The following is a 26,704-nucleotide window of genomic DNA, read 5'->3' as shown; positions in this document are numbered from 1 at the left end:
CCCACAGTAGGGAAAGAAGCACCACAGCTGCAGTGAGTGGGCCGACCCCTCCCCACACACCCTTCCTTTTCATCTCCAGCAAGCAGGGATGAATCTTCCTTTATGATGCAATTTGGGTCTCGAATGGGGACCCTCAAGTTCACGGACCTGCTTTTTGCAGCCATTGAATGGAACTTGAACCCAGGCTTGACTCAGATCACTTACTTTGCTTTCAAACACCAAACAAAACAACAAACAACTCTAAAAATGATCTGAGTCATCTGTATGTATATGAATTCCTGCTTCAGGCACTGGAAATGTTCCTGTGGTTTGCTTCAGTACCACCAAAGGGAGCTGGGGGTGGCATTGACACAGATGGTGAAAAAGGCCCATTAAGTACAATGTGACTGGTTTGCAAAAAGGAAACCTTGGTGAGACAGTTGCTTTGGAGCTAAAGTCCTCTAAGAGAATGCACAGAAGTTTTCTGAGACTTTCTCGTTTTAAAGATTTCTTTCTTTCTCTTTCTTTTTCTTTTCTTTTCTTTTTTTTCAGACAGATAAGGAGCTCAGAGTCAGGCAAGGATCAATGATGCTCATTGATCCCAAAGCATCTTTAATCTGCCAGGCAGAGCGACCTTTGCTGCTGGTCTTTCTTGGACCATTCCAGAGAGGTAGGTTGGGCAAAGGAAACAAGGTGGGGGGGGGGGAGAGGAGATGTTATTTTGTAGATAGGTTAAGAATTTGAATGGAATCCACCCTCCCTGACTATCTAGCCAAAGGAGAACTTCTCTTTAGGACTAGAATGCTAAAAGGAAGAGAGTGACCCAAATTTGTGCTCAGAGCCTATGAAGGGGGATGTGAACTAGACCCCAGCCAGCTTCCCAAGAGAGGGATGCTGCTACCTGGGAAGGAAGGGATGGCTGTGCTCCGAGGAGCCCTGGAGCCCATTATTAAACTGCAGCATTTGGTATTTGACTTGCTGCGTTCATGATAGAGCTGGGCTGACCTATTTGGTGCGAGAAAAATTAAAACCTTCTTCCGAAGGAAGTGGATTGGATTTTCATAACTTGATATTGCTTCTCAAGGAGTCCTTAGGTGGGGACATTCTGTTTCTCTAGAGCGTTGGCAGTCACTGGATCAGTAAGAGGATGCTCCTTGGAACTTCTGGGACATTAGCTTGCAAGCTGAATGTAGTCCCTTCATTGTGCAAATGAAGAAATTGAGGTCAGAGACTGACACTGACTGAGCCTTCGCTGAACACCTGCCTTTGGTATCTGGGGGCAGCTGGGTGTGATTAGCAAGTGTGCAGATTTGTCCCGTTTGCAAGCTGTGTGGGTACATATGTATTCTGTGGGTGCACAGCACCATCTTCCTTATACAGTTGCTCGAGCAGCTACTGTCATTTCTGATGGTTCAGGTAGGGCACGGGGTTACATGATGTCATCCTTGGAGGCTTTCCCCCACCCTACCTCATTTTTTCTAGGTCTTCATTGGTACTTTCCAAACTTCTTTGTTAGTGTGGACCTCTTTAAAAAGATCAAAGTATTAAGCAGAATTTTAACCTCTAAAGCAGATTAAAAGAGTGCCACTGTGGTACAAGTAGAGACTGGCCCAGAACTCCTCCCACTGAGCAGCTGTCCTACTCCTGCCACCCTCTGAAGGCCTCGGGGTGCTTCTGTGGAACCCCAGGACTCCCTGGCACATAGGCGAAAACCATGGATTATGTAGACCTGTGTAGAGGAATTAGAGTTTCTTTTTCTGCTACACACCTGTTACACTATCTTGATTTGTGTTTCAGACGATGCCTTTAAATCATGATTTTTAACCCTCCTACTTTTTGATTTGTAAAGGATACCTCTTTACTGTCAGAAGTTTACAAAATACAAAAAAATTACAAGCATCACTCTTCTATAATCCTACCCACCTCCCGAAAGAACCATTGTTTCCTTGTTGGCGTATCCTCCCTGGAGAGTCTTCTGTGCGTGTATCTTTGGAAACTTGATTTTTATTTCTTGGTAAATATTATCATGAACTTCCACAAAAACATAACTGAATGCATGTGTTTATCTCTGCTCTGTTTCAAAAGCCCACTAAAATGAGAGTAGAGGAATAAAAAGGTATAAATCCTTAAGAAAACAGAAAATGATGATAGAGGGGGAGGGATATGAGCAAAACTTTTGAAAGATGGGAAGCAAGTGGGTGAAAGAAAAGCAAAGCTTAGAATGTTGAATGTCCTGGCTGTGAGGGAAGCAAGCTGGCTTGTACACACGACCCACCAAAGGCTAAAGAATGGGGGCCACAGAGTGTTCCCAACAATGGGGGCAGGGAGCGGGGCTGGAAGCAGGAATATTGGTTTAAAGTGTGTGTTAGAGCCACAGACTCCTCTCTCAGGCCACGTAGCCAGGCAGCTCCCTCCTCCACCAGCTGAAGATGGCTAGTTTCCTGCAGGCAGTATTGAACCAGAGCAGCAGAAGGCAGGGGAGGCTCTATATTGAGAACAGGAAGATTCAGTGAAAGTTTGCATGCTGAATAGACAGACCCTCTCCAAGCTGGTGTCTGGAACATGGCAGCCTAGCTTCTACCCATCCTCCAGGCAGGGGCCTTGAACTTCTCTCTAAGGAGCCCAACCTCATGAAAAAACGCTACGTCTCAGCGACACCTACCAAGCAACTGGCCCTGCACAAGCACCTTTCAGTGCCTCTCTCTTACATTTGAATGGGCAGCCTGGATTGTCGCATGCCGAATGAGTCCTCTAACATGAAAGACAGAGACCCAGAAGTCATAAACATGGTTGTTTTTAAAAAAGGCATATTTATAAAACAATAATAAGCTCTTGGATATCAAAACTAGGCTAGTAGAAGTAGAAACTTCAGTAGAATAGAGTTAGAAGATTGAACAATGAATTTCTAGAAAGTAAGACAGAAAGACTTGAGGGACGGAAAATAAGAAAGAGAAGATAAGAAAATTAGAGCAGTTTGGGAGGCCCAGTATCCATCTCATAGGAGCTCAAGGGAGAGAAATGGAGAAGGAAAAGTTATTAAACTCCAGGAAAAAAAAAATCTAGAACTCAAGAGTTTGCGTTAAGAATCTCTGTGTAGCACTCAGCCCAATGAATAATAAGATACAGTACATCAGGGACTTACCCGCTGGTCCAGTGGTAAAGAATCTGCCTTCCAATGCAGGGGACGCGGGTTCAATCCCTGGTCAGGGAACTAAGATCCCACATGCTGCGGGGCAACTAAGCACACGCATCACAACTACTGAGCCCGTGCGCTTCAACTAGAGTGCCCGCGTGCCGCAACTACAGAGCCCACGCGCTCTGGAGCCCACGTGCCACAACTAGAGAAAGAAAACCCACATGCTACAACTAGAGAGAAGCCCATGCACCACAACGAAGAGCCCGCGCACCACAACAAAAAGATTCTGCGTGCCTCAATGAAGACCCAATGCAGCCAAAAATAAAAATAAATAAATATATATTTTTAAAAAGATACACTACATCAAAGTAAAAGATGTTCTATGGGACATCAACATGCACTTCCAAAAGTCCAGAGATAGAAGTTACTAAAAGCCAGCGCAGGGAAAAGGGGCCACATACAGAAGATCAGAGCACGGAATGGCGTTGGTCTTTACAAAATCAACACCAGGAGCTATAAGACAGTGGAGCAACTCTTTCAAATTTCTGAGGGAAATTAATTCCCAACCCAGAATTCTGTAATCATCATTCAAGCAAAATAATAGGATGAAGACCTTTTTCAGACATGTAATTTTTCAAAAACTTCACACACACACACACACACTCTTTGTATCCCTTTTCAAGGAAGCTACTAGAGGATGTGCTCTACTAAAATGAGAGAGTAAACCAAGAAAGAGGAACGAGTGGTACAATATGCAGTTGTCTCTTGTTTCTCACTTGGCTCAGCCACCAGATGACTTTCTGTATTTCAGCTGTTGTCTTACTTTGAGCCTTGGGAGTGGGGAGGGAAAAAAACACCTACCCCACCATGGAAACTGAAAAGTACTCTCTTCCAAGCCTCCCCTGCAGCCAGCACCTGTGATGTGGGCTCCACTGATGAAATGTACCTATGTTATATTTTGACAGAGAAGAGAGGGATGAAACGTGTGTTGTTTCCATGGTTATGGTGGTGATAGCGGGGATGGGCTTCAAGGTTGAGATCTTGGCACAGAAGTGGCAGGGGTACAAAGTAGCACCCAGTACTCAGTGGCAATACCAGCAATTTTGCCATCAGACATGATTCTGTATCATGGAGTCCACGTGGTGTAGTACAGTTATATTTCCTTTCTTGTTCAACTTTTTGTTTTTCCTGGAGTTGATAGTTGCCTCATGTTTTTAATTGCTTTGTTTGTTGCCTCATATTTTTATTTGCTTTGTTTTCAATGGACTAATCACTAATTCTTCCTCAAACTCTCCAACAGAACTATTAAACCCCTCGCAATGCAGCAAATATGTCAGACAACCTGTCAGCTACTTCCCTGCTTAATCAGTGAGAGTCAGCTTCTTTACTTGCAACCAAGAACCCTGACTGGTAGAGAGAAGGTGAAGGGAATTCCCATAATGATAGTGAAGAGAAGTTCCAATATCACAGTTGTGCAGCTGGTCTAGAGAGCAGCCAGCCCAATTTGGAGCAAGATGGCTGAGGGCCCCAGGAGGAATCTCTAAGAAAAAAATGGAGCTGATGGATTATCTGACATATTTGCTCTATTATAAGGATTTTGTAGTGCTGTTAGAGAGTTTGAGGAAGAATTACATATTCACACATAGAAAGCAAAGAAAATTAAAAACGAGGCAACTGTAGGAGTAACAAAAAGTTGAACAAGAAAGGAAACCATAGTATAGGATGTGGCTTAGCTTTGAACAATATTTACATGGTTATAATAATGGAAGAACTAAAGTTTGATTAACAGAAAGTGATCACGTAACTATATCCAGGAAATGGGGGAGAGGATCCATGCATGTGTGTATGTGAAGGGAAGCACAAACTCATCTTCTCAGGTAAAAAGTTAAAAGTTGAAGATCAAGAAATATCAGTATAAACCTGTTCTTTAGAAATGCAGAGATAAATGCAAAAGGTACACCTGAAATTGGGGGTGGTTTGTTTGGATGTGGAGGTCAAGGGACTGCTCATTTTTTGCTGCAAGCATTTTAGTTTTAATTAATTTTTAAAATTATGTGCTTGCAAAACTTCCACAGATATTAAAATTTAAAAGTCATTCGTATGATGGCCACATCCACCCATCATATAGCTGTTTTCATTTTCTCTATGCTTTCTGAAATGTTTTGTCCACAAACACATGTTGCCATGATAAATATATGTGCATTATGGGTTTCATTTAATGTGGGGAGTATTTGCAGTGCCGTGTCATTCTAATGACTACATTCACTCTTGTTGTTCGTGTTATCATTTACTTAGACATTTCTTTATTGTTTTTGATTTATGAGTTTCACAGATAATACTACAATCAATATCTTTGTGCATATAGCTTTTTCTTTTTCACTTTTGAAATGCTTCCTTAAGACAGTTTCCAGATTCCCCGAATTACCAGATATGAGACCATGGGTCTTTCTCTTGATTTGCTGTGTAGTGTTGAGGGACCCTGCATGGTTGCAGGCCCAAGGTCCCCCTGGGTGCACCATGAACTGCGCATCATAGGAGATCATAGGGATAGAACTTTTTGTAGGGTAGTTGGCTCATTTTTTGTTTTTCTAATGGCAGTAGCAGGAGTCAGTCTCTCTCTCTCTCTTTTTTTCCCATATAGAACAGAATTTCCAAAGACCTACACATCTCCTTCTCTGACGTCTGTCTTGGTTTTCCCCCACTGAGGATTTTTTTCCTTTTTTAAAATATTCAAATTAGAAGTTACTGTCCTATTGAATAATATGGACTCAAAGGAGACACATTTAAAATGGGAGAGAGTGAAAAAAAAAAGGAAGAAGAAGAAGGAAAAAAAAAGAAGTGAGGGAGGCAGAAGTGGGTAGAATAGGAAACCAGGGAATAAGGTAGTTCATGTCCTCAGCTTACCTTCCAAGCAGACACTGGGATGCCTTCTTCTGCACGGTGTCACGTGACTTTGTTATTTTGTCCAATCCCATCCTTCACCCCTCTGACCTCTTCTTCTCCAGGTGGCGGGAGCTGGGGTGTCAGACAGCCCTCCAAACAAGCCCGTCCTTCCTGTTCCTGGGGTGGTCTTCAGGAAGTCCTACTTGCCTGGACTAGAACAAAAACAAACAAAAAAAGGAAAGCATTTGTATCTTGGAAGAATAGCACATCTATCCTAAAACTGTACCTGTTGAGGGCCCTGGGCCATGCATTTCCCTCTGGCCTATGGCTTCATTCTCTTCAAGAAGGTGAAGGCTGCAGGCTTCAAGGCTGGGCTGCCGGGATGCCTGTTCCTCAGCTCCTTAAGAGCAGAGGATTGGGGTGTTTCGTGGCCTGTAGGGCCCAACGCCTTCCCTCATTCATCTGCTCTGCCAGCTCTGACCTGGGGCCCTGGCCTCATTACTTTCCCCGCTCCATTCTTGCCTCCCTTCCTTCCATTTTCCTCACAGCAGCCAAAGCAGTCTTCTTCGTAAAGCATAAAATCAGGCCATCTCCGTCCCCTGCTTAAAACCCCCCAGTGACTTCCCACTGCAGTGGTGACAAAGCCTGGCTCTTCCCGGAGGCTCCAAGGCCCTGCAGGATCAGCCACATTGTCTCTCCCCAGTCTCCCCTTCTGCTGTGACTCCCATTACCTGGTCTTCTGCCTCAGGGCCTTTGCACTTCCTGTTCCAGCTGCCTGGAACCCTATTTCATAGATCTTTCCTGGATCCTTCTCATCATTTGGGCCTCATCTGCAATATCTCACCTGAGGACCCTTACCTGACCTGCCATCCAAAGAAGATGCTCCCTGCAAACCTGTTTTATCACATTCTAATCCTATACTCTCTGAAATCATCTTGTTTATTCAGTTGTTTCTTTCTTTCTTTTTTTTTTTTTTTGTCTTTTCCCGTTAGACTAAAAACTCTGTAAGAGCAGGGATGGTGCCTGTCCCATTCCCTGATGGACACATAGAAGGCGATCAAATCAATATTTGCTGAATGAATGAATGAGCGAGTGAATGAATGAATAGGACTTGGGACCTTCAGCCTTCTGGGTCAAGGAGGGGCCCCTCATTCTTTTTCCTGAGGGTCTCCAGGAGGATGTGGTGGTTGAAGGATCTCCTGGCCGCCAGAGCAGGGTGGTGGTTTCTGGAAAGCTCCTTCGGGGTAAACATCCAGGAGATTCAGCAGGTGGTGGCCCTCCACGTAAAGCATCTTCTGCTCTGCTTCTGAAGCGCTCACTTGCTCTCACTTTCCATCTAAGTTGGGCAACAGGAAAAGTGTTCATTTCATTCTCCGTGGGAGACTGACCGGAAACAGCACTTGATTAGAAGGACTTTTTGAGGCCGAGAAGTCCTGGAAATAAACCCGGGTCAAGAGGCCCAGTGTGAACTCTGCTCTGTTCAGCGTGATGTGGAAGGCCGGCCCCGGTGGCCCCCTGCCCCTTGTCACATGGCTGCTGGTCTCGCATCCTCCCAGCCTGGGTGGATGGTAGATACTTAGACTGTGTGCGTAACTACCTTCTACAACTTTCTGTGACTGAGGCTCCTTCCCTTGGGCTAACTAGGTTGTAACTTTGGGCTCTGAAATCCAGGCATTGGACAGATGTTTTGTCCTCAGGTTAAGGACATGAACATCTCTCTCTATACAGGTTCATAGGAGCCGTCCAGGGGGACCTCTAGACTCTTGCTTTAGAATAACATCGAAGGTACAGGGCATGTTTTGCCCAGGGCATCCCCTCAGGGAGGAGGATGTTTATCGCTCAGACAAGCAAGACACAACTTCCCTTCTTTTCCCACTGCCTGTCCCCTGCTGAGAGTGACTCATGTGTTCCCTTGGGAAGCTGTTCCCCAGGGTATGTGATTGTTCCCCAGGCACCAAAAAGCCTGTCTTTACATTGACAAAGGCTGGGCAGCATCTCCCGGTCAGTGTGTCAACCACATTTGTGACGGCTACTGGAAAGAGGCAGAAGTCTAACAGACTCGGGAGACGCCAGCTCAGAGCCCCAAAATGGTGGAGTTTCAACAGGAATGAAAGGGATCCTTCGGCAGTCCTGAGCTTGGGACAAGCCATCAGCCAGCTGGTCTGCCAGCCCAGGGGGACTATGTGGGCTGCAAGGTCACTCCTAGTCCCGAAGAAGCATTTGTGGGATTCTACATCCCTTGCTTGCCCTTTTCCCTTAGAAATAACTTAGGGCCCCCTGAGGCGTTCCCTGCTGCCAGTGGGGAAGGATGGTGGTGGCAGATGTCCTTGTATCAAAATCTTTAGAGAAACTCCTCTGCCGGCCGCTCAGGACTCAGGAGGTCAGACCCCTCAGACCTTCACAGCTGAGAAACTGTTCTTCAACCTCAGGCCAGAGAAGGTGCCTCTACCTGGGAATGTCTAGGAACAGCTCGCAGCGGGCTGGTGACAGAGACCCCCGGCGCCCCGCCCCCGCCCCGGCCAGGATGACTGCTGCTGCGCAGCTGTTCTGTGGAGCGTGTGGGCCGGAAGTGGGAAGGTGAAAGGAAGCGAGCTCCTTCTTGCCCAGTTTTCTTTACTATTTTATTAACGATTCAGATGTGGACGGACAGAGGAAGCCTCTCTCAAGATTCTGGATGACAGAGTGAGAAGGATTGTTCCTGGTTCTTCTTTGGTCCATCCCACTTTAGTGCCTTGAGGGTGGTCGTGACCCTTACTTACCTTCCTGGCCCCATGGCTCCACATGTGTGTGCGGTCTACTGATCCCAAATGGTATCTCTGTGACCCCTAAGACCTCTCCCCTGAGCTGCAAACTGGGACGTTGCCCCTTGGCTGTCTCCACTGGGATGTTCAGTAAGCAGCTCAGATCCAGTATGTCTGAAATGGAGCTCTTGCTGTTTCAGTTCCCTGCGAATCTGTTTCTCCCTTACACTTTGCCATCTCTGTAAATATCCACCAGCCATGCCGTCTCCCAAGCCCAAACCTGCCTGTCATCCTTGCTCCTTCTCTCACTGTCCCCCCTCTGACGCCCCCGCACCGCGCACCCCGCCACCAGCTCATAGATGTACCTTGACTCCCTCCCTCTCCAGTTCCATCTCCTCCTCCTGGGTCAAGCCACAGTCATCTGTGGCACGAGCTGCCCTACATTCTCGCCTGCATGCTTGCAGCCCTCCAGCATCATTTCAGATGCAAATAGGATCTGGTGGCTCCCTTTCCTAAAACCCTCTAGGGCTGTGCACTCACTGCATCGCTCCTAGAGTGAAAGCCAGGTGCTTCCCCTGTAAAGGCTCTGCAGGACTGGTCCCTGCTGACCTCCTCAGCCCATCTCATCCCCCACCCTCCCCTGCGCTCCAGCGGCAAGGGCCCGCCTTCTGTCGGCTCAGGACGTGATGGCTCACCCTGGCCCTCTGCCCCAGTGTCCTCCCCTCAGAGGGGCCTTTCTCGGCCTCCCTATATGCAGTAGCCCCTCTGCTGTCCTCCATCACATCGTCACTAGACACTCTGTCCTTCACCGCATTGATACAACGCGGGAACATCCTTCTTGTCTACTGTGTCTCCCCTACTGGTGTGTAAGCGCCTTCTGGGGAGGGACCCTTTGTCTCATTCACCACTGTGTTCCCAGCACCTCGCACGATTCCTGACACTTAATAAATACGAGTCGAATAAACTAAAATATCTCAGGTTAAGTGATATATACAAAATGTCAAATCCAATAATACATGAGTGCTGATTATTTCCATGAGATGAAATTACCAAGAATAATTGTGAGTTCCTGCGTCTAGATTCAGGAAGTTAGTGTTCCTGTACAGACTGGGAGATCCTGGCTTACTGTGAGAAGTATCTGGAGGGTTGGCAGCCAGCGAACTTGGTGATGTGGCCACCAAAGCACTTTCGGTGGGAAGGGGAGGCGGGGGAGGGGAGCCTGATACACTTTTAGGCCCAACAAATGGGAGTTTGGTGACTAGAACATTCTCCTACCATTGGCCTGCCAGGCCCCATCTGGAGCATCTTGTTTTCTCGGAGTGCCAAACTTTGGCAAAAGAGTCTAAATCTGCTCTGTAGGGAGAACAGAGGTGCTGGGGCCACCATCCAGCAGAAGAGCCGTCAGATAACGACTCCATGTGCCTCTAGGTGGCAGCACAAAGGACAGGGCTGGCTCTTAGAGGTGGGCCAGTGTCCAAGGGAAGAAATTTCTAACACTAGTAGCTTCCAAAAATGGAATGTGCTGCTCTATTAATGGAAATAAATACTTTCAGCTGCAAGTGATAGAAAATCCAACTCAAACTGCTCTAAGTTAACAACAAAAAGGCGGGGCTGGGCCGGGTTTTTTGGCTGATAGAACTGAAAATTCTAGGGCTAGAGTGTAGCTTCAGGCATGGCTGGATCCAGGGACTCAAAGGCGTCCTCGGGACCCTGCTTCACTTTCCATACTGAGCTCTGCTTTCCTCCACGTTTGTCCTTTCTCAGGTTCCCCCCCTCAGAGCAGCGGGTGGTCACCAGCAGCTCCTGGTAGATATTCTGTCTTTTCTGTTCTCCCAGGAGAAAGTCCCCAAAGAAGTCCAGATGTCAAAACCCATGGGATTGACTTCATAGTCACATGTCCATCCTAGAATCACTGTAGCCAGAGAGGTATGACAGTTGGCTGGGGCTACGTCCCGTTCCTGCTTCCAACCCAGTCCCTGTGGCCAGGGGAAATGCAGGGCTCTGAAAGGCTGGGCCTGGGTCTCAGGCCACTCCGGGAGCCAGGAGAGAAGTCAACCCATCTGAGCCACTTGGACTGAGTTTGTGGAAGGTCCCCAGCTCCCAGATCAAGAAACCGAAAGTTACCAGCACCCCGTGCCGCTCTCCCCCAGGGTAAACTGCCTTCCACCCGAGGTAACCCCTATCTCTTCTTCTGCCAACATAGACTAGTTCTGCCGGCGTTTGTTCTCCATATAAATGGGATCTTGAGCACATACTCTTCTGTGCCTGACGTCTCTCTCTCAGCCTTATATGTGTGAGATTCATTTATATTGTTGAATTGATAGATCATCCACTCTCACTGCTAATATAACATTCCATCGGGAGAGGAAACCACAGTTTATTTTTCCATTCTACTGCTGATGAGCACTTGGGAAGTTTCTGTTTGGGGGCTACTAGGAATAGCGGTGCTATACTCTTGTATGCTTCTTCTGGCTCACCTGTGCTGGCATTTCTGGAATTAATTGCTGGGTCGTAGGGCATATGTGTTCACCTTTAGTAGATACTGCTCAACAGTTTTCCAAAGTGGTTGTACCAATCCGCATTCTTGGAGCAGTTCTAAAGCCTCGGGATTAGCTGACATCTGTGTCCCATACATACTGAGAGCGACAGGTCTGGGCTTCATGGAGAGCTGGGGCTTGTTAGCAGCTGCATCCTGGGTCCTGGGCCCACAAAGAGGGAAAGAATTCCCATCCTTCTCCTGTCCCCTCTCTGGTATTTGATGCTGTCCTGCCCACACTATCCTGAGTCTTCCTCTTTTAGGAATGAGTTTTTAACCTCAAAGTGTTTCCCTGCATCCCAGATGGGTGAGTGTAGTCGAAGGCTTCGTTTCCATAGCGCTGAGGTACCCCATCCACCCCTTTGGCTAGAGTCCTGGGGAGTTCCTGCTGCATGCGCTCATCTTAGCCTCAGGACTGAGTGGCCAAAGATGCCTTCCTGAGCTTGGCCAAAGCACTGTAAATGGATTTTCCAGAATTCCTGACTGTCCTCCACATTTTGAGTCAAAAAAAAAAGCCTTTGGCCTGGCCGTTCTCAGAAAGAGGAACCCAAAGTAGGATGTGGTTTTACAACCAGAGGAAGTGGATCCCAACAGTGGTAACATGGTAGCACAGGGTGACATGCTGCCCTGCTGCTCAGAGCAGCTTCTGCATCTAACTGAGGGTGAGGCCTGGAGCCAGCTGGCAGAGCCACCAGAAAAACATCTCTCTCAAACTAAACACTTCCTTTCAACTATTTTAAAAAGTCACTTAAATCTCGGAGGATGTGACCCTAGGGTAAGGAAGTATTTGTCTAAAGAATAAAAATGATAAAACATGAAGGAAAAAGATTTGCCTACATCAACATTCAAAACTTCTGCTCCTTTAAAAGACACATAAACAAAGTGAAAAGATGACTCAAATCAGATATTGCCAACTCACTCAAGCAACAAAAGAACTGAATCTTGAGAATGTAAGAAACCCTGCAAAGCAGTAAGAAAAAGACAACCCCACAGAAAAAATGGGCAAAGTTTATAAGCTGGATATTTGCAGAAGGTAAACATTTTATGGATAATCAGAGAAATGCAAATTAAAACAAGAGAGCATTTCACGCCCACCAGATTGGCAGAAATGAGTAGATTTGACAGTACCAAGTGCTGGCAAAGATACGGAGATTAAAAAGTTAAGGATGTGGTTATACCTGTCGTAGGTTATATGTATGATCTGACAATTCCACTCCTAGGCATATACCCTCTACCTGCACTGCCCAGTATGGCAGCCACCAGCCACATGTATTTCTTGAGCACTTGAAATGTGGACAGTATGACTGAGGAATGGAATTTTTAAACATTTTATTTAATTTTAATTCATTTAAACATAAGAATTCATACTCGATTTGGTTATTGGAAAACTTTTAAGTATATTTGGAACAACTTGAGTCTGTGAACCTACTTTTTTAACCTGTTAATTGTATGAAATCTACATAAGATGAAATACTTCTGATGAAAACCTAGCGTCCGAATTGTCCTGTAAGTGTAAAATACACACCAGATTTCAAAGACTTAGCACCAAAAAAATGTAAAATATCTTGTAATTTTTCTGTACTGATAACATTGAAATGACCATAGTTTGGATATATTGAGTTAAATAAAATAGATTACTAACTGAATTTTATCTGTCTTTTTACTTTTTAAAAATGTGGCTACTGGTACCTTTGACATTCCACGTGTGGCTCACATTATATTTCTCTTAGACAGTGTTCACCAAGACTCTCACTTGTACACAAGGAGATGTGTGCAAGAATGTACATTGCAGCATCATTTGTAATAACCAACATGAGTAGACACAAACCTTGAGGTCCCTTAGCAAGAGAGGGGGGTAAATAAATTGTGGTGTACTTACACAGTGAAATATCTCCCAAGAGTTAAAATGAATGAACTAGAGCTACATGTATCAGCATGGATAAATCTAGATTGCAGCGTTGAGTGGCAAAAACAAGGGCAGAAGACTCAGTAATCATACAATGCTTTAAAGCATGGAAAAATATTAGGAATTGTTTGTGGACACATTTTAGTATAATAAAAGGATAAAAACATGCATGGAAACTATAAACAACCAGAATCCAGGTGGTGGTAACCCTGAGTGGGAGAGAGACTCAAAGACCTCTTATTGTGTCTGTAACATTTTGTTACTTACCGGGCAGTGGGTTTGGTATGGCTGAGATAGCTCAACAGCTTGTTTGATGGCTAAAGCCATTTTCAAGCCATTTGGTTTCTGGTCAAAAAGTTTCAAAGAACGTCGTCCTTCGCTCCCTCTCAAGTCTGGGGTTGTCTGCCCAGTGATCCTGCCATTTTCCATCTTTGCCGGCTGGTGGCCATGGTGAGGTCTCCCACGTGTGTGTGTTCCTGAGAAAAAATGACTTGGCATGGGTTTGTTGGTGGTTTAAACTGTGGGCACCGCCGTGAAGGATGCAGACGGAGTGCCTGCAGCTCAGCCTAGACAGTAGCCTGGGGCAGCAGGAGCCACAAGCCACCTCCCGGCTGGGACTCCATCCCAAGCTTCCTGCTGACAAAAGTCCTGAAATCCTGTTTTCCAAAGGGTCCTATTAAAGGACTCACCCAGCACACCTTAGGGCCTCACTTTGCCTTTGCTTCCTTTGCAGGACGATTGATATCCGAGAATTAAAAGAGCAGGATGCCCCCCGGGGTTGACTGCCCCATGGAATTCTGGACCAAGGAGGAGAATCAGAGCGTGGCTGTTGATTTCTTGCTGCCCACGGGGGTCTATCTGAACTTCCCTGTGTCCCGAAATGCCAACCTCAGCACCATCAAGAAGGTACGATCTTGACCTTAAAACTAGTTCTCAGAGCTTGGAACTCAGAGAAGCAGACAGATGGACTCTGCAACTCTCAGATTTGAGATCCTCAGCTATGAATTTTAAAAGATATGGGGGGGGGGACTTCCTTAGTGGCACAGTTGTTAAGAATCCGCCTGCCAATGCAGGGGACATTGGTTCGAGCCCTGGTCCAGGAAGATCCCACATGCCACGGAGCAACTAAGCCCGTGCGCCACAACTACTGAGCCTGAGCTCTAGAGCCCGCGAGTCACAACTGAAGCCCGTGCACCTAGAGCCCGTGCTCCATAACAAGAGAAGCCACCACAGTGAGAAGCACGCGCATCGCAACGAAGAGTAGCCCCCACTCGTGGCACCTAGAGAAAGCCCGCACACAGCAACGAAGACCCAACACAGCCAAAAATCTTAAAAAATAAAATAAATTATAAAACAAGTAAATTAAAAAAAAAAAAAGATACGGGAATTCCCTGGAAGTTCAGTGGTTAGGACTCCACGCTTTCACTGCCCGGGGCCCAGGTTCAAGCCCTGGTCAGGGAACTAAGATCCCGCAAGCAGTGTGGCGCGGCCAAAAAAAAAAAAAAAAAAATTAAAAGATAAAAATAATGTCCAAGAATTGTTTAAAAACTCACAGTTGAAATCCACCTAGCTTTCCAAATTCAGCTCCCGCCTTTATAATGGCACGTTTACCTTCCCTAGATTCCTGTGAAAGCTTCAGGGTGCTGGTTCCCAGGGTGACCTTTCATCCTCTCCATGACTGTGCCATCACGTTTGAAACCACACCCCATGCACGGCCGCTTGAGTTCTCCCGGTCTTTTGTCTTCAGAGCTGTCATCATAGTCAACATCATCTTTGCAAATGGTTTTTGGCTTTGTTGAATAATTTTCATCGTGGATTACTGAGTCAAAGGATGAAATATCTGGATGGTATTTGGTAGATCTTGTCTTGTGACCTTTCAAAGGGCTTATCCCACTTGCAAAGTGCGGGATTTAATGGGTCATGGCAGAGGACAAGGCCTTAGCCCGGAATTCGAAAAGCTATACTTGGGAGCAGAAAAAAAAGGAGAGAAGCAATGGACCATACTTGAGTTTTGTTTTGTTTTGTTTTGTGTTTTAATCTTCCCCTTCCTGGGTGTTTCTTTAAAAATGAAATTTCTTTTTTTCCATTTCAAAAGTACTATGGACACATTGAAATTTAGGAGAATAAGAAAAAGTAGAAGGAAAAAATTACCCATGATCCAGCCGTATGAGACAAGCACAGTTAACACTTTGGCTGTTTCCTATTTTCTTTTCTATGTAGTGTTTTTTGGTGATAGCTCTGATTATGAATTTTTATATCTTTTTTCTGAGTTAACATTGTAACATCCTTTTCATGTTATTAACCTTGTGTAAATATCATTTTAATCTTTTTCTTTTTGCTCACAGGGCTCTACATGCATATTATTAAACTTCCAGATACCACAGAAATATAAAACACATCGGTCTCAGCAGTCTCACGTCATATCCCAGTTCAATTTCAATTTCTTTTCTTTTTTTTAAGATTTTTTTTTGATGTGGACCATTTTTAAAGTCTTTGTTGAATTTGTTACAGTACTGCTTCTGTTTTTATGTTTTTATATTTTTTGGTCGAGAGGCATGTGGGATCTTAGTTCCCCGACCAGGGATCGAACTCACCCCCTGCATCGGAAGGCAAAGTGTTAGCCACTGGACCGTCAGGGAAGTCCCCAGTTTCAATTTCTTAATATTTTAATTTATACCAGGGACCAGACAGTTAATATTCTAGGCTTTGCTGGTCATATGGTGTTTGTCACAACTACTGAACTCTGCCGTTGTAGGGCTGAAGCAGCCATAGACGGTGTGTAAGTGAATGGGTGCGTCTATCTTGCAGTAACTTGGCAGACTGTAGCTTGCAGTAGTTCATACGTTTATCATCGTTTTTATGGGAATGAGCTTGAATTACAACTGCTGTTCTATAGCTTGGGGTCTTTTCCCACTTAATGCTGTATGTGGGAGCCCTGTGTGCATTGGTCCAGGTATCCTTAGATTCTGGGTCACACGCCTGTGCTATCCGTTTGCATTGATGGACCGTAATTATCCAACCCCCGTGGAAGAAAAATAGAGCTGTTCTCCTTTTCCATCTTCTCTGTGACTCAGCGGTGAGCACCTTTGCACTAACACTTGGTGCCCCAGTGGCGCTCCTGTGATCCCTGGGGACTCCTCACCCCGAGGCCACATACTGGACACAGCCCGCGGAGGCGTTTATGGCCCCCTCGGTGTGTGAAACTTTTCTGAATTACTTGCCATCATTTAAAGACCAGGGTGATGAACCAGGAACGATTAGCTGGGTGCCTGGAGGTCAAGTCTGGATAGCCATCTCTCAGGGTAGCCTACAGGGGAGACCGTAGGACCCACCGCTCTGCTCCAGGTTTAGAGCCTACCTGGCCCCATTCGTAGAAGGGCAGGGACGGCGACTCCCAGTGACCCTGTGGTCAATGCTCAAGGGACGGAGAGAGTAGTGGTCCTGGGATCTTGCCTTTGCCCCCTTATCAGGGTCGTGAGACCAGCCTCCACCCGCCTCCCGGCTCCCTGGGGCCCCGCCCACCGTAGGGGAGGAGCTGACCGGCCACTTCCCTTCCAGGTGTTGTGGCACCGAGCCCAGTATGAGCCGCTGTTCCACATGCTCAGTGACCCCGAGGCCTACGTGTTCACCTGCGTCAACCAGACCGCGGAGCAGCAGGAGCTGGAGGACGAGCAGCGGCGGCTGTGCGACATCCAGCCCTTCCTGCCTGTCCTGCGCCTGGTGGCCCGCGAGGGTGACCGGGTGAAGAAGCTCATCAACTCGCAGATCAGCTTGCTCATCGGCAAAGGTGCCCTGCCGAGGCCAGGCCGTCCCACCTCCGCTGGGCCTGCCCCCCGCCCCCGCCCCGACCCCGAGCACCACGCTGACCCGGCTCCCCTTTCCCTCAGGCCTCCACGAGTTTGACTCCTTGCAAGACCCGGAGGTGAATGACTTCCGAGCCAAGATGCGCCAGTTCTGCGAGGAGGTGGCCGCGCACCGGCAGCAGCTGGGCTGGGAGGCCTGGCTGCAGTACAGCTTCCCCCTGCAGCTGGAGCCCTCGGCGCGGAGCTGGGGGCCGGGCACCCTGCGCGTCCCCAACCGGGCCCTGCTCGTCAACGTCAAGTTCGAGGGCAGCGAGGTGAGCGGTGGCTCACGCCGGCCCGTGTGCTGCATGCAGGCTGCCGTGTCCACGGGGGACACTTCCCCTGTGAGACTCCCGGTCACCCACCAGCCTTTCCGGTTCATCCTCCTCCCAGCACCATCGGGTGGTATTTGTAGGGTATCCATTGCATACGAGGGGCTTGGCCAAACATCCCACCCGGCGAGTTCCACAAGGCAGAGTGACCAAGAGGCTTTGGTCCTCGGTCCACTCACGCGTCCAGCAGGTGTTTCCCGGTGTCGGCCACGTGCCATCCTCAGCCTGCCGTCGTGGAGCTCACATTCGGGGGACGAGGGGCGCCTAATACTTGCAGACGGCCCAGCCCACCCCCTGTGCCCCAGAACCCCGTGGGCTCTTCGCAGGCGTGGAGGACTGACCCTCCCTCCTCCCCCTAGGAGAGCTTCACCTTCCAGGTGTCCACCAAGGATGTGCCCCTGGCACTGATGGCCTGCGCGCTCCGGAAGAAGGCCACGGTGTTCCGGCAGCCGCTGGTAGAGCAGCCCGAGGACTACACACTGCAGGTGAACGGGAAGCACGAGTACCTGTACGGCAGCCACCCCCTCTGCCAGTTCCAGGTGAGGCCTGGGGTCCGGGAGGGGTTCCTGGGTTCCCTGCAGTCCTGGCCTGGGGCCTGGGTTGGGGCGGCGGGGGGGCGGGAGCTGGTCCTCAGCCCCTCTCGAGCCCGACAAGCCAGACCTTGGGGGTCACGGTGAGAGTGCGCCCTTGCTGGGCTGGCTCTCCCCATGAGCACAGGGAGGTGGGCGGGGGCAGGAAGGGCCAGCAGGAGAGGCCCCAGAAGGCCTGGCGTGGGCAGGGGCCAGCGTGGGGCATCCCTGGGTAGCCGGTCGTCCAGGGAACAGTGGAGCCACTCACCCCGCCCCCCATCTCAGTACATCTGCAGCTGCCTGCACAGCGGGCTGACCCCCCACCTGACCATGGTGCACTCCTCTTCCATCCTCGCCATGCGGGATGAGCAGAGCAACCCCGCCCCCCAAGTCCAAAAGCCACGCGCCAAACCGCCCCCCATTCCTCTGAAGAAGGTGAGCTGGCGCCCTGCACTTACCCTCCCCTGCAGCCCTCCTTCCCACCTGAGGTCCAGCCCTGGTGCCTATTGGGCATCGCCCTGGACCAGCCATAGGTCCAGGGGTCCCTTGTCTCATGCCTTCTGGTTGCTCGGAATTGAGAGTTGGGCCTCTGGGCTGGGGTGGACTCCTGTCTGGACTCCTGGGGCAGCCTCCAGGCCTGGCGCTTGGCTGCCTGCCCCTCCTGTCTCCCGTGCTGTAGGCAGAACTCCATGCCCTGCAGCGCTCGGGGGCGGGGGGGGGGGGTCTTGGGCCCCCTGGGGCGCCTGCACGGCAGGTTTTCTGGTAAAGGATGGCGTTGCGGGCAGGAATCTGCAACACCCTGGCCGCCGCGGTGGCCACGCGCCCTGGCAGCGGCCGGGAGCGCAAGCCTCCCCTGAATTCCCCTGCTTTAACGCCCCGGCTTCTCCCCTCCACCCCGCCCAGCCCGCCTCGGTGTCCCTGTGGTCCCTGGAGCAGCCTTTCTGCATCGAGCTGATCCAGGGCAGCAAAGTGAATGCCGATGAGCGGATGAAGGTAGGGGCTCCTGGGCCTGGAAGGGCCCGGGGAGTGCGTGTGTTTTGCACAAACACGGTGGCTGTGGCCTGGAGAGGTGGCGGAGGAAGAAGGAGGGGGGTGTCACACGAAAGCCACCTGACCACATTACCCAGCATCCCTGCCGGGGGTGGTGATGAGCTGCTTCAAAACAGGAAGGGGGGAGGGGAGCAGGCCAGCGGGCCAGAGAGGACAATTCGGAGAAACCGGGCCCAGCGAGTTCTGGGTATTGATTTTGGTGGAGGTAGTGGGGCCAGGCCCAGCCCAGGGATAGAGGAACCGCAGAGCCTGGGAGGTGACAGGCGCAGAAGGGGAGCCGCTCCAGCTGGGCCGGGGCCAAGGCCACGGCCACCTCTGGGTCGTTTCACACGCCCACCTCCTCTGGCCTCAGGACGGCCCTGTGAGGTGCAGGTTTTTCTCGTCCCATTTGCAGGACGGGAAACCCGGGTCCAAGGAGGTCGGGGCTCTTTGGGGAGCACTTTTTGGTTGGGGTAATTTCACAAGCAGGGCAGGCGTGGGCTCCCATGGATGAATCCTGGAGGGCTGCATGGGCCAGCTTTCTGGCCGGGCCATGAGGAGGCAGGGCGAGGTGTGCAGGCGGCATTAAGTCCTTCCCTGCCTACAGGGGCTCATGCCCCTTCTGAGCAGCGGGGGCACCCTTGGGTGCTTAAGCTAGAAGGGCCCCTGGAGTTCCCGAGCCCTGATGGGGAAACTGAGGCCCAGAGCAGGGAGCCAACACGCCCCAGGGTCCCGCAGTCAGTGGGGAGCACAGCCCACGCCTCCCTCCCCTTCCCCCCAGGACCACACCTCCCCCTCAGGCAGCCAGCCCTCCCTTTTCCGGACCACCTTCAAGCACCTGGCGGGGGAGGGTTCAGACCCACGTGAAATGAGGACCTTTCAGGAGGAGATTTGAGCCTTAGGTGGGAGGGGCACCCCGGCGGGAGAGGGAGTCTGGGCCTCTGCCGCCTGCCACCCGCACCGTGCCTTCCCCAGCTGGTGGTGCAGGCCGGCCTCTTCCACGGCAACGAGACGCTGTGCAAGACGGTGTCCAGCTCGGAGGTGAGCGTGTGCTCAGAGCCTGTGTGGAAGCAGCGGCTGGAGTTCGACATCAACATCTGCGACCTACCACGCATGGCCCGCCTCTGCTTTGCGCTCTACGCTGTGATCGAGAAGGCCAAGAAGGCTCGCTCCACCAAGAAGAAGTCCAAGAAGGCGGTGGGTGGGGCCGGTCGGGAGGCGCTCCGTGATGGGCCCAGTCCAGTCCCGCAGCCCGCCCCGGGGCCACTGCTCATCCCGTTCCCAGCATCTCAGCTGGCACGCAGCCTGGGGATGGGGTCCAGGAGGGCCTGTGAACCCCAGCCTCTCCACACCGCGCGTGCGCACACACAACACACATACACACACACACACACACACACACGCACGCGCGCACACGCACGCTAGCCACCACCCCTGCCTGCCATGTGATGGTGCTGGGTTCCTGGGCTTATGAGCACGGTGACTCGGAATATCTGGGCCTGGGCCTTTGGTCCTTGTGGGAACCTGGAGGGAACTCCCTGCCCTGGAAGGACAAATGCAGTGTCCTTGCAGGGAGCGGGGTGGCCTGAGTCAGCAGCCAGTTGGAGACAGAGTGGTGGTCGAGCACTGAGTCACTGGGCCCAGGATGTGACTGACCACCGAGCCACCCTGACTCACTCGTGGCTGAGCTGGGCCAGCTCCCTAGGGCCTATGTGGTTTGTTTGAGGCTTTCTCAAGAAGCCGAGAGTGGGATGCATCCGGGAGCAGAAGGGAGTCGAGGGGTGACTGACTCTGCCAGCTGCTTCAAAGGGAGTCTGGGCAAGGGTGGGAAGCGTGGTCTGGCTGGGCCCATCCTGCAGGTGAGCAAACGGAGGCTTTCTGGCGGCTGGCTGTGACCTGCCCGGTTTCTCTCCCAGGACTGCCCCATCGCCTGGGCCAACCTCATGCTGTTTGATTACAAGAACCAGCTCAAGACCGGCGAGCGCTGCCTCTACATGTGGCCCTCCGTCCCAGGTTGGCCCAGGCCAGGAGGGAGAGGCAGAGGCCAGGGGACTGGGGAGGTGGGTCCCACATGTGATGACATTCCCCTTGCAACTCCGTCTGTCCTTATATCCAGACGAGAAAGGGGAGCTACTGAACCCCTGTGGGACCGTGCGGAGTAACCCCAACACTGAGAGCGCAGCCGCCCTGGTCATCTTTCTCCCTGAGGTGGCCCCCCACCCTGTATACTACCCTGCCCTGGACAAGGTCAGTGAGGGGGCCCTCGCCATTTGGGGTCCAGGACCCACCCTGCCCAGAAACCTCGAAGCTAAAGGTTAACTGTCCTGACCCTGCCTCTGGGGCTCCCCAGGACATGGTCCCTGCACCCCGTGAGTTGCCCGGGCTGGGAGCTGGGTGCCCACACACGCTTGGGGGCTTCCTTGACTCTCTGGAATCCTCATGTGTCCTAGAGCAGTGATTCTCAACCGGGGGCCGCTTTGCCCCCCAGGGGACTTTGGGCAATGTCCAAAGGCATTTTTGGTTGTCACAACTAGTGGGAGAGATGCGCCTGGCATCTCATGGGCGGAGGTCAGGGATGCTGCTAAACGCCCTGCAGCACGCGGGAGAGTCCCCACCACTGAGAGTCATTGGCACACAAAGTCAGCAGTGCCGAGGTGTTGACGCCCGCCCCGGGGGCCCCGCAGGCCAGGCTGGCCCAGGCCCCGGGGTTGCCGCTGACAGCAGGGTCGCTCTTGCAGATCCTAGAGCTGGGGCGGCATGGGGAGCACGGGCGCTTCACGGAGGAGGAGGTGAGCTGGGGGCCGTGGGCGGTGGGGCGTGGACCTGGCTGCAGCCCTCACCACCTCCCCGCCTCCACCTGTGCCCCTCAGCAGCTGCAGCTGCGGGAGATCCTGGAGCGCCGGGGGTCCGGGGAGCTATACGAGCACGAGAAGGACCTGGTGTGGAAGATGCGGCACGAGATCCAGGAGCACTTCCCCGAGGCGCTGGCCCGGTTGCTGCTGGTCACCAAGTGGAACAAGCACGAGGACGTGGCCCAGGTGGGCGGCAGGGCCGGGGCCGGGGGAGGGGGCAGAGTCTGGAGCCAGACCGCAGCCTGCGCCCCCTGCCCTGACCACCGGCACCCCCCAGATGCTCTACCTGCTGTGCTCCTGGCCCGAGCTGCCCGTCCTGAGCGCCCTGGAGCTGCTGGACTTCAGCTTCCCTGACCGCCACGTGGGCTCCTTTGCCATCAAGTCCCTGCGGAAACTGACGTGAGTCCCGCGGGCTTCCTCATCTTCAGAGGGCGGCTTTGCCCCAATGGCCCGGGTCTAGCCGCTGGCTGGGGACCTCTCCTGGGGGCCTGCTCAGGTGAGGCTGGCCTCCTGCCCCTACCCTGCCCCCTCGCCAGCTGCAGACGCTCTCCCGAGCCGTGAAGCTCCGGGCCCCAGCCAGTCTCCCTTCTCTGCAGGGACGACGAGCTTTTCCAGTACCTGCTGCAGCTGGTGCAGGTGCTCAAGTACGAGTCCTACCTCGACTGCGAGCTGACCAAATTCCTGCTGGACCGGGCCCTGGCCAATCGCAAGATCGGCCACTTCCTCTTCTGGCACCTGCGGTAGCTGCACTCACCTGGAAGGCCACGGGGAGGAGGGGCCTCTTGCCTGCGGGCCTCGCGTCTCGTCTCCGCCGGCCAGCCCGGTGTCCTCGGTGGCTGGGTCCTGCCGGGCTGGGAGGGGCTGTGTGGCCCCGCCTGGCGAGGCAAGGCTCAGCCCCTTCTTCCTCCCTCCAGCTCCGAGATGCACGTGCCCTCGGTGGCCCTGCGCTTCGGCCTCATCATGGAGGCCTACTGCAGGGGCAGCACCCATCACATGAAGGTGCTGATGAAGCAGGTGAGGCTCGGGGCCCCCGCACCCCTGCCTGGGCTCTGCTTTGGGGCAGAGTTGCCCCGACCCCTGTAGAGCCGCGTGGGCCAGGCCGAGGCTCGGAGCCTGCCTCTCCCAGCCTGCCCACGCTGCCCTCCCATCCTCCTGGCCAGGGGGAGGCGCTGAGCAAACTGAAAGCCCTGAACGACGTCGTCAAAGTGAGCTCCCAGAAGACCACCAAGCCCCAGACCAAGGAGCTGATGCACCTGTGCATGCGCCAGGAGACCTACCTGGAGGCCCTCTCCCACCTGCAGTCCCCGCTCGACCCCAGCACCCTGCTGGCTGAAGTCTGGTGAGCCCCAGGCCCCAGCCGGGGCCTCCCCACCTCCTCCCCTCCCCCCAGGCCCCGAGGAGGGCCCGCTGCTGACTGCTGTCTGGTCCGGCAGCGTGGAGCAGTGCACCTTCATGGACTCCAAGATGAAGCCCCTGTGGGTCCTGTACAGCAATGAGGAGGCGGGCAGCGATGGCACCGTGGGCATCATCTTTAAGAATGGGGACGGTGAGCAGGCCGGGCCCCGGGCAGGGACCCGCTGAGGCCTTGGCTTCCCCTCGCCCTGCCATGCTACCCTCGGCGGGGGCACCTTGCAGTGGGGGCCAGGGGCAGATCTCCTGGAGGGCGAGCTGACGAAAACACGGAGTCTTGGGACTGCGGGGCCTGGGCATGGCTGGGATTGGAGAACCCACCAGAAACTCATGCCTTTCCTCCCCGGGGGCGGCTGCACAGACCTCCGCCAGGACATGCTGACCCTGCAGATGATCCAGCTGATGGACGTTCTGTGGAAGCAGGAGGGCTTGGACCTGAGGTGAGAGGCCCTCCCGTCATCCACTTGTGCCTGCACCAGGCCTAGGACCATACCCCGTCGGAGGGGTCCCCTGTCAAAGCTGACATTACCACCTCAGCTGGAAAAAAGACTGGCTCTTCTAAGAAGAGCAGGGACCAGTTTGAAACTCGGGGTCAGGGAGGCGATAGGGCCGCAGGATGAGGGTGGAGAAGGCCAGCCCTGGCCCTTTGCACTGTCTCCCTCCATTGGTCCCTTTGCCTCAAGCATCCCTGGCTTCCTGCCCCATCATCTTCCAAGCCACCTGGATTTTTCATTCTGAGCAAACATGAGTTCAGCCACGGTGCCGACTCTTCCTCTCTGCATCTTGGGTGATGGTGTGGCCTCTCCAAGGAACCTTCCCTGGAGCCCTGGGAGTCAAGGGCTCGCCCCTAGTACCTGCCTCCTCTTTTCGGCAACTTGAGTAGCATCTCCTGCAGCCTTTTTGGGTTAAGCTCCTCGGGGTCAAGAAGCCCCTGGGACAGCCCTTGACCACTGTGTCCACCTGCCCCTCCTCCCACCTGGCTAGGATGACCCCTTACGGCTGCCTCTCCACCGGGGACCACACAGGCCTCATCGAGGTGGTGCTTCACTCAGACACCATCGCCAACATCCAGCTGAACAAGAGCAACATGGCGGCCACGGCTGCCTTCAACAAGGATGCTCTGCTCAACTGGCTCAAGTCCAAGAACCCTGGGTAGGTTTCAGGCCCAAGGGACAGATGCCCTCTCCTTCCCAAGAGGCAAACCTTGGGAATCAAAGGCAAGGAGGAGGGACTTTGACTGTCTCTGTGGCTTCTTGGCTCAGCTGAGGGCCATCCCATAGATGCTGTGGGGTGGGGGGGTGGGGGAGTGGGTCAGGTCTCTGTTCCCACATGTATCAGTTAGTTATTGCCGCATAACAACCACCCCGAGCTTAGGGGCCTAAATCACAAATCTGCAGCTTGAGCTGGCTCAGCTGAGTGGTTCTTCTGCTTTAATCACTCACACAACGGCTCTCATCTGGTAGTTTGACTGGGCCTGGAGGATTGCACGTCTGGGGCTTCTCTCCATGTGGCCTCTCATTCTAGCCTCAGTTTCCTTCCATGACAGTAGGGGAGGTTCAGGAACTGCAAGGTGTCTTAAGGCCCAGGCTCTGGAAGGTGCCCAGCATCACTTCCTCCATGTTCTGTTGGTCCAAGCAAGTCACAAGGCCAGATTCAAGGGCAGGGGACATAGACACCACCTCTTGGTAGAAGAAGCTGCAAAATGGTGTGGCCATGGTTTCCATCCCTGCCCCCCAGGGAGGCCCTGGATCGAGCCATTGAGGAGTTCACCCTCTCCTGCGCTGGCTACTGTGTGGCCACATACGTGCTGGGCATCGGCGATCGGCACAGCGACAACATCATGATCCGAGAGAACGGGCAGGTAGGGGTGGTGTGGGGCTGCCATGAGCATGGTGCCTGCCGCCCGGCGCTGGCCCGCTGGCCGTTCTGCTCTGCACACGGCTGCTGGCAGAGCCCGCTATCCAAGCCCTTCCAGCTCCCTGTCCCTCCCCAGGCTCCTCTGGGTGAGGCACCCTCCTTTTTGACTCCTTTTGGGTCTTTGCTCTTCCCTCCCCTCAGCTGTTCCACATTGATTTCGGCCACTTTCTGGGGAATTTCAAGACCAAGTTTGGAATCAACCGTGAGCGAGTCCCGTTCATCCTCACCTATGACTTTGTGCACGTGATCCAGCAGGGGAAGACGAATAATAGTGAGAAATTTGAAAGGTGAGGGTGCCTCAGACCCCCGAGATGCCCCTTGGTGCCGGGGGCGGTCAGTCAGAGGACGCTGGGGCTTTGTGGGCGCGGCTCCTTCCAGGGTGAGGGCGGGCTGGCCGGCTGGCTGGGGTGCGGGGGGACGGGAGGACCCAGGGCCCGCTCCCTGACCTCCCACTACAGGTTCCGGGGCTACTGTGAAAGGGCCTACACCATCCTGCGGCGCCACGGGCTGCTCTTCCTCCACCTCTTTGCCCTCATGCGGGCGGCAGGCCTGCCTGAGCTCAGCTGCTCCAAAGACATCCAGTACCTCAAGGTAAACGCCAGGGCAGGGCCCCGCCAGGCAGGAGACCAGGGAGCCCCAGACTCCTCGAGGCACCACCCCCCCAACCCCCGAGCGTGGTGGACCCACAGGGCCCTCCTGACTCGTGTGTGTGTTCACACCGGCCTGGGACCCGGGTCTGGCAGGAAGCCACCGGCTCTGGCCCACCCTCCCGTCCTCCGCAGGCTGCGGGCGTTTCCACTTGTACAAGAGGGTTCCCTCCATGGTTAAAAACTGTCTTTCCTTCCTGCGTCTTTTCAGTTTATGAGACGCTGGGGTGGGGACTGAGGTGGGGGGGCCATGGCCCCCGAGTTCCTGGGAAGAAGCTGCTCCCTCCCTTCTTCCTCTTGCCAGCTTCCAGTGGAGAAGGCCAAGCCGCCTGCCTTTGGGGCCAAGACCTCCGGGCTCAAGTTGGCAGCTTATTTTGAGGATGGGGCGGGGCGGGGGCCGCCTTGGTTGGGGTCGGAACGAAGAGCTCTTCCCGGGGGAGGTGTTGGGTGGCGCCCTCCTGGCTCCCTTGGTGCAGTTCTCTTAGGAGGGAGCGTTACCTGCCCAGAGAGGGTGGAGGTGCAGGGAGAGGGGGCTCCCTGCTGAGCAGGGCCCAGGCCCCTCCGTGGGATGCCCATTGCTTCCATCTTGCCTCAGGATTCTCTGGCATTGGGGAAGACGGAGGAGGAGGCTCTAAAGCACTTCCGGGTGAAGTTTAACGAAGCCCTCCGGGAGAGCTGGAAAACCAAAGTGAACTGGCTGGCCCACAACGTGTCCAAAGATAACAGGCAATAGCAGCCCGTCCAAGCCCTGGGCCTGGAGACAACCGAGATGTCAGTCTTGGGAGCCAGGCACCCTCGGCCACCCTCCAGGACCTGAAAGGCTGGACGGCATCCTTGGGAAAGAACCTACACAACTGCCTTTTGTTTACACTGGTTATTTATTTATGACTTGAAATGTTTCGGGAACTAAACAGCCATACATGGA

The 26,704-nt window shown here is 52.8% G+C and overlaps 1 protein-coding gene across 1 annotated transcript; it reads left to right on the top strand.

Moving 5' to 3' along the window:
- The first annotated feature begins 343 nt into the window (after nucleotides 1–343).
- Nucleotides 344–26,689, top strand: PIK3CD (phosphatidylinositol-4,5-bisphosphate 3-kinase catalytic subunit delta). The gene is made up of 23 exons (XM_082832546.1): nucleotides 344–649; nucleotides 13,915–14,087; nucleotides 16,740–16,968; nucleotides 17,069–17,298; nucleotides 17,715–17,894; nucleotides 18,210–18,359; nucleotides 18,828–18,917; nucleotides 19,929–20,150; nucleotides 20,870–20,966; nucleotides 21,070–21,200; nucleotides 21,692–21,742; nucleotides 21,824–21,991; nucleotides 22,083–22,204; nucleotides 22,402–22,545; nucleotides 22,720–22,819; nucleotides 22,966–23,144; nucleotides 23,239–23,351; nucleotides 23,577–23,655; nucleotides 24,200–24,367; nucleotides 24,953–25,076; nucleotides 25,274–25,419; nucleotides 25,591–25,723; nucleotides 26,375–26,689. The coding sequence occupies exons 2-23, from the start codon at nucleotides 13,947–13,949 to the stop codon at nucleotides 26,510–26,512; spliced, it is 3,135 nt and encodes a 1,044-aa protein (XP_082688672.1). The 5' UTR covers nucleotides 344–649; nucleotides 13,915–13,946; the 3' UTR covers nucleotides 26,513–26,689.
- The last annotated feature ends 15 nt before the right edge of the window (nucleotides 26,690–26,704 follow it).

The sequence above is a fragment of the Leucopleurus acutus genome (genome assembly GCF_964270905.1).
Source record: "Leucopleurus acutus genome assembly, chromosome: 2".
Taxonomy (NCBI): domain Eukaryota; kingdom Metazoa; phylum Chordata; class Mammalia; order Artiodactyla; family Delphinidae; genus Leucopleurus; species Leucopleurus acutus.
This window is presented reverse-complemented; position numbering and strand designations above follow the sequence as displayed.

Bases quoted from the DNA above. Each gene is read 5' to 3' on its own strand.
- PIK3CD (XM_082832546.1), top strand. From the start codon at position 13,947: ATGCCCCCCGGGGTTGACTGCCCCATGGAATTCTGGACCAAGGAGGAG. The intron at 16,969-17,068 runs GTGCCCTGCCGA...CCTTTCCCTCAG, and splicing joins CAGCTTGCTCATCGGCAAAG to GCCTCCACGAGTTTGACTCC. The intron at 23,352-23,576 runs GTGAGCAGGCCG...GCGGCTGCACAG, and splicing joins CATCTTTAAGAATGGGGACG to ACCTCCGCCAGGACATGCTG.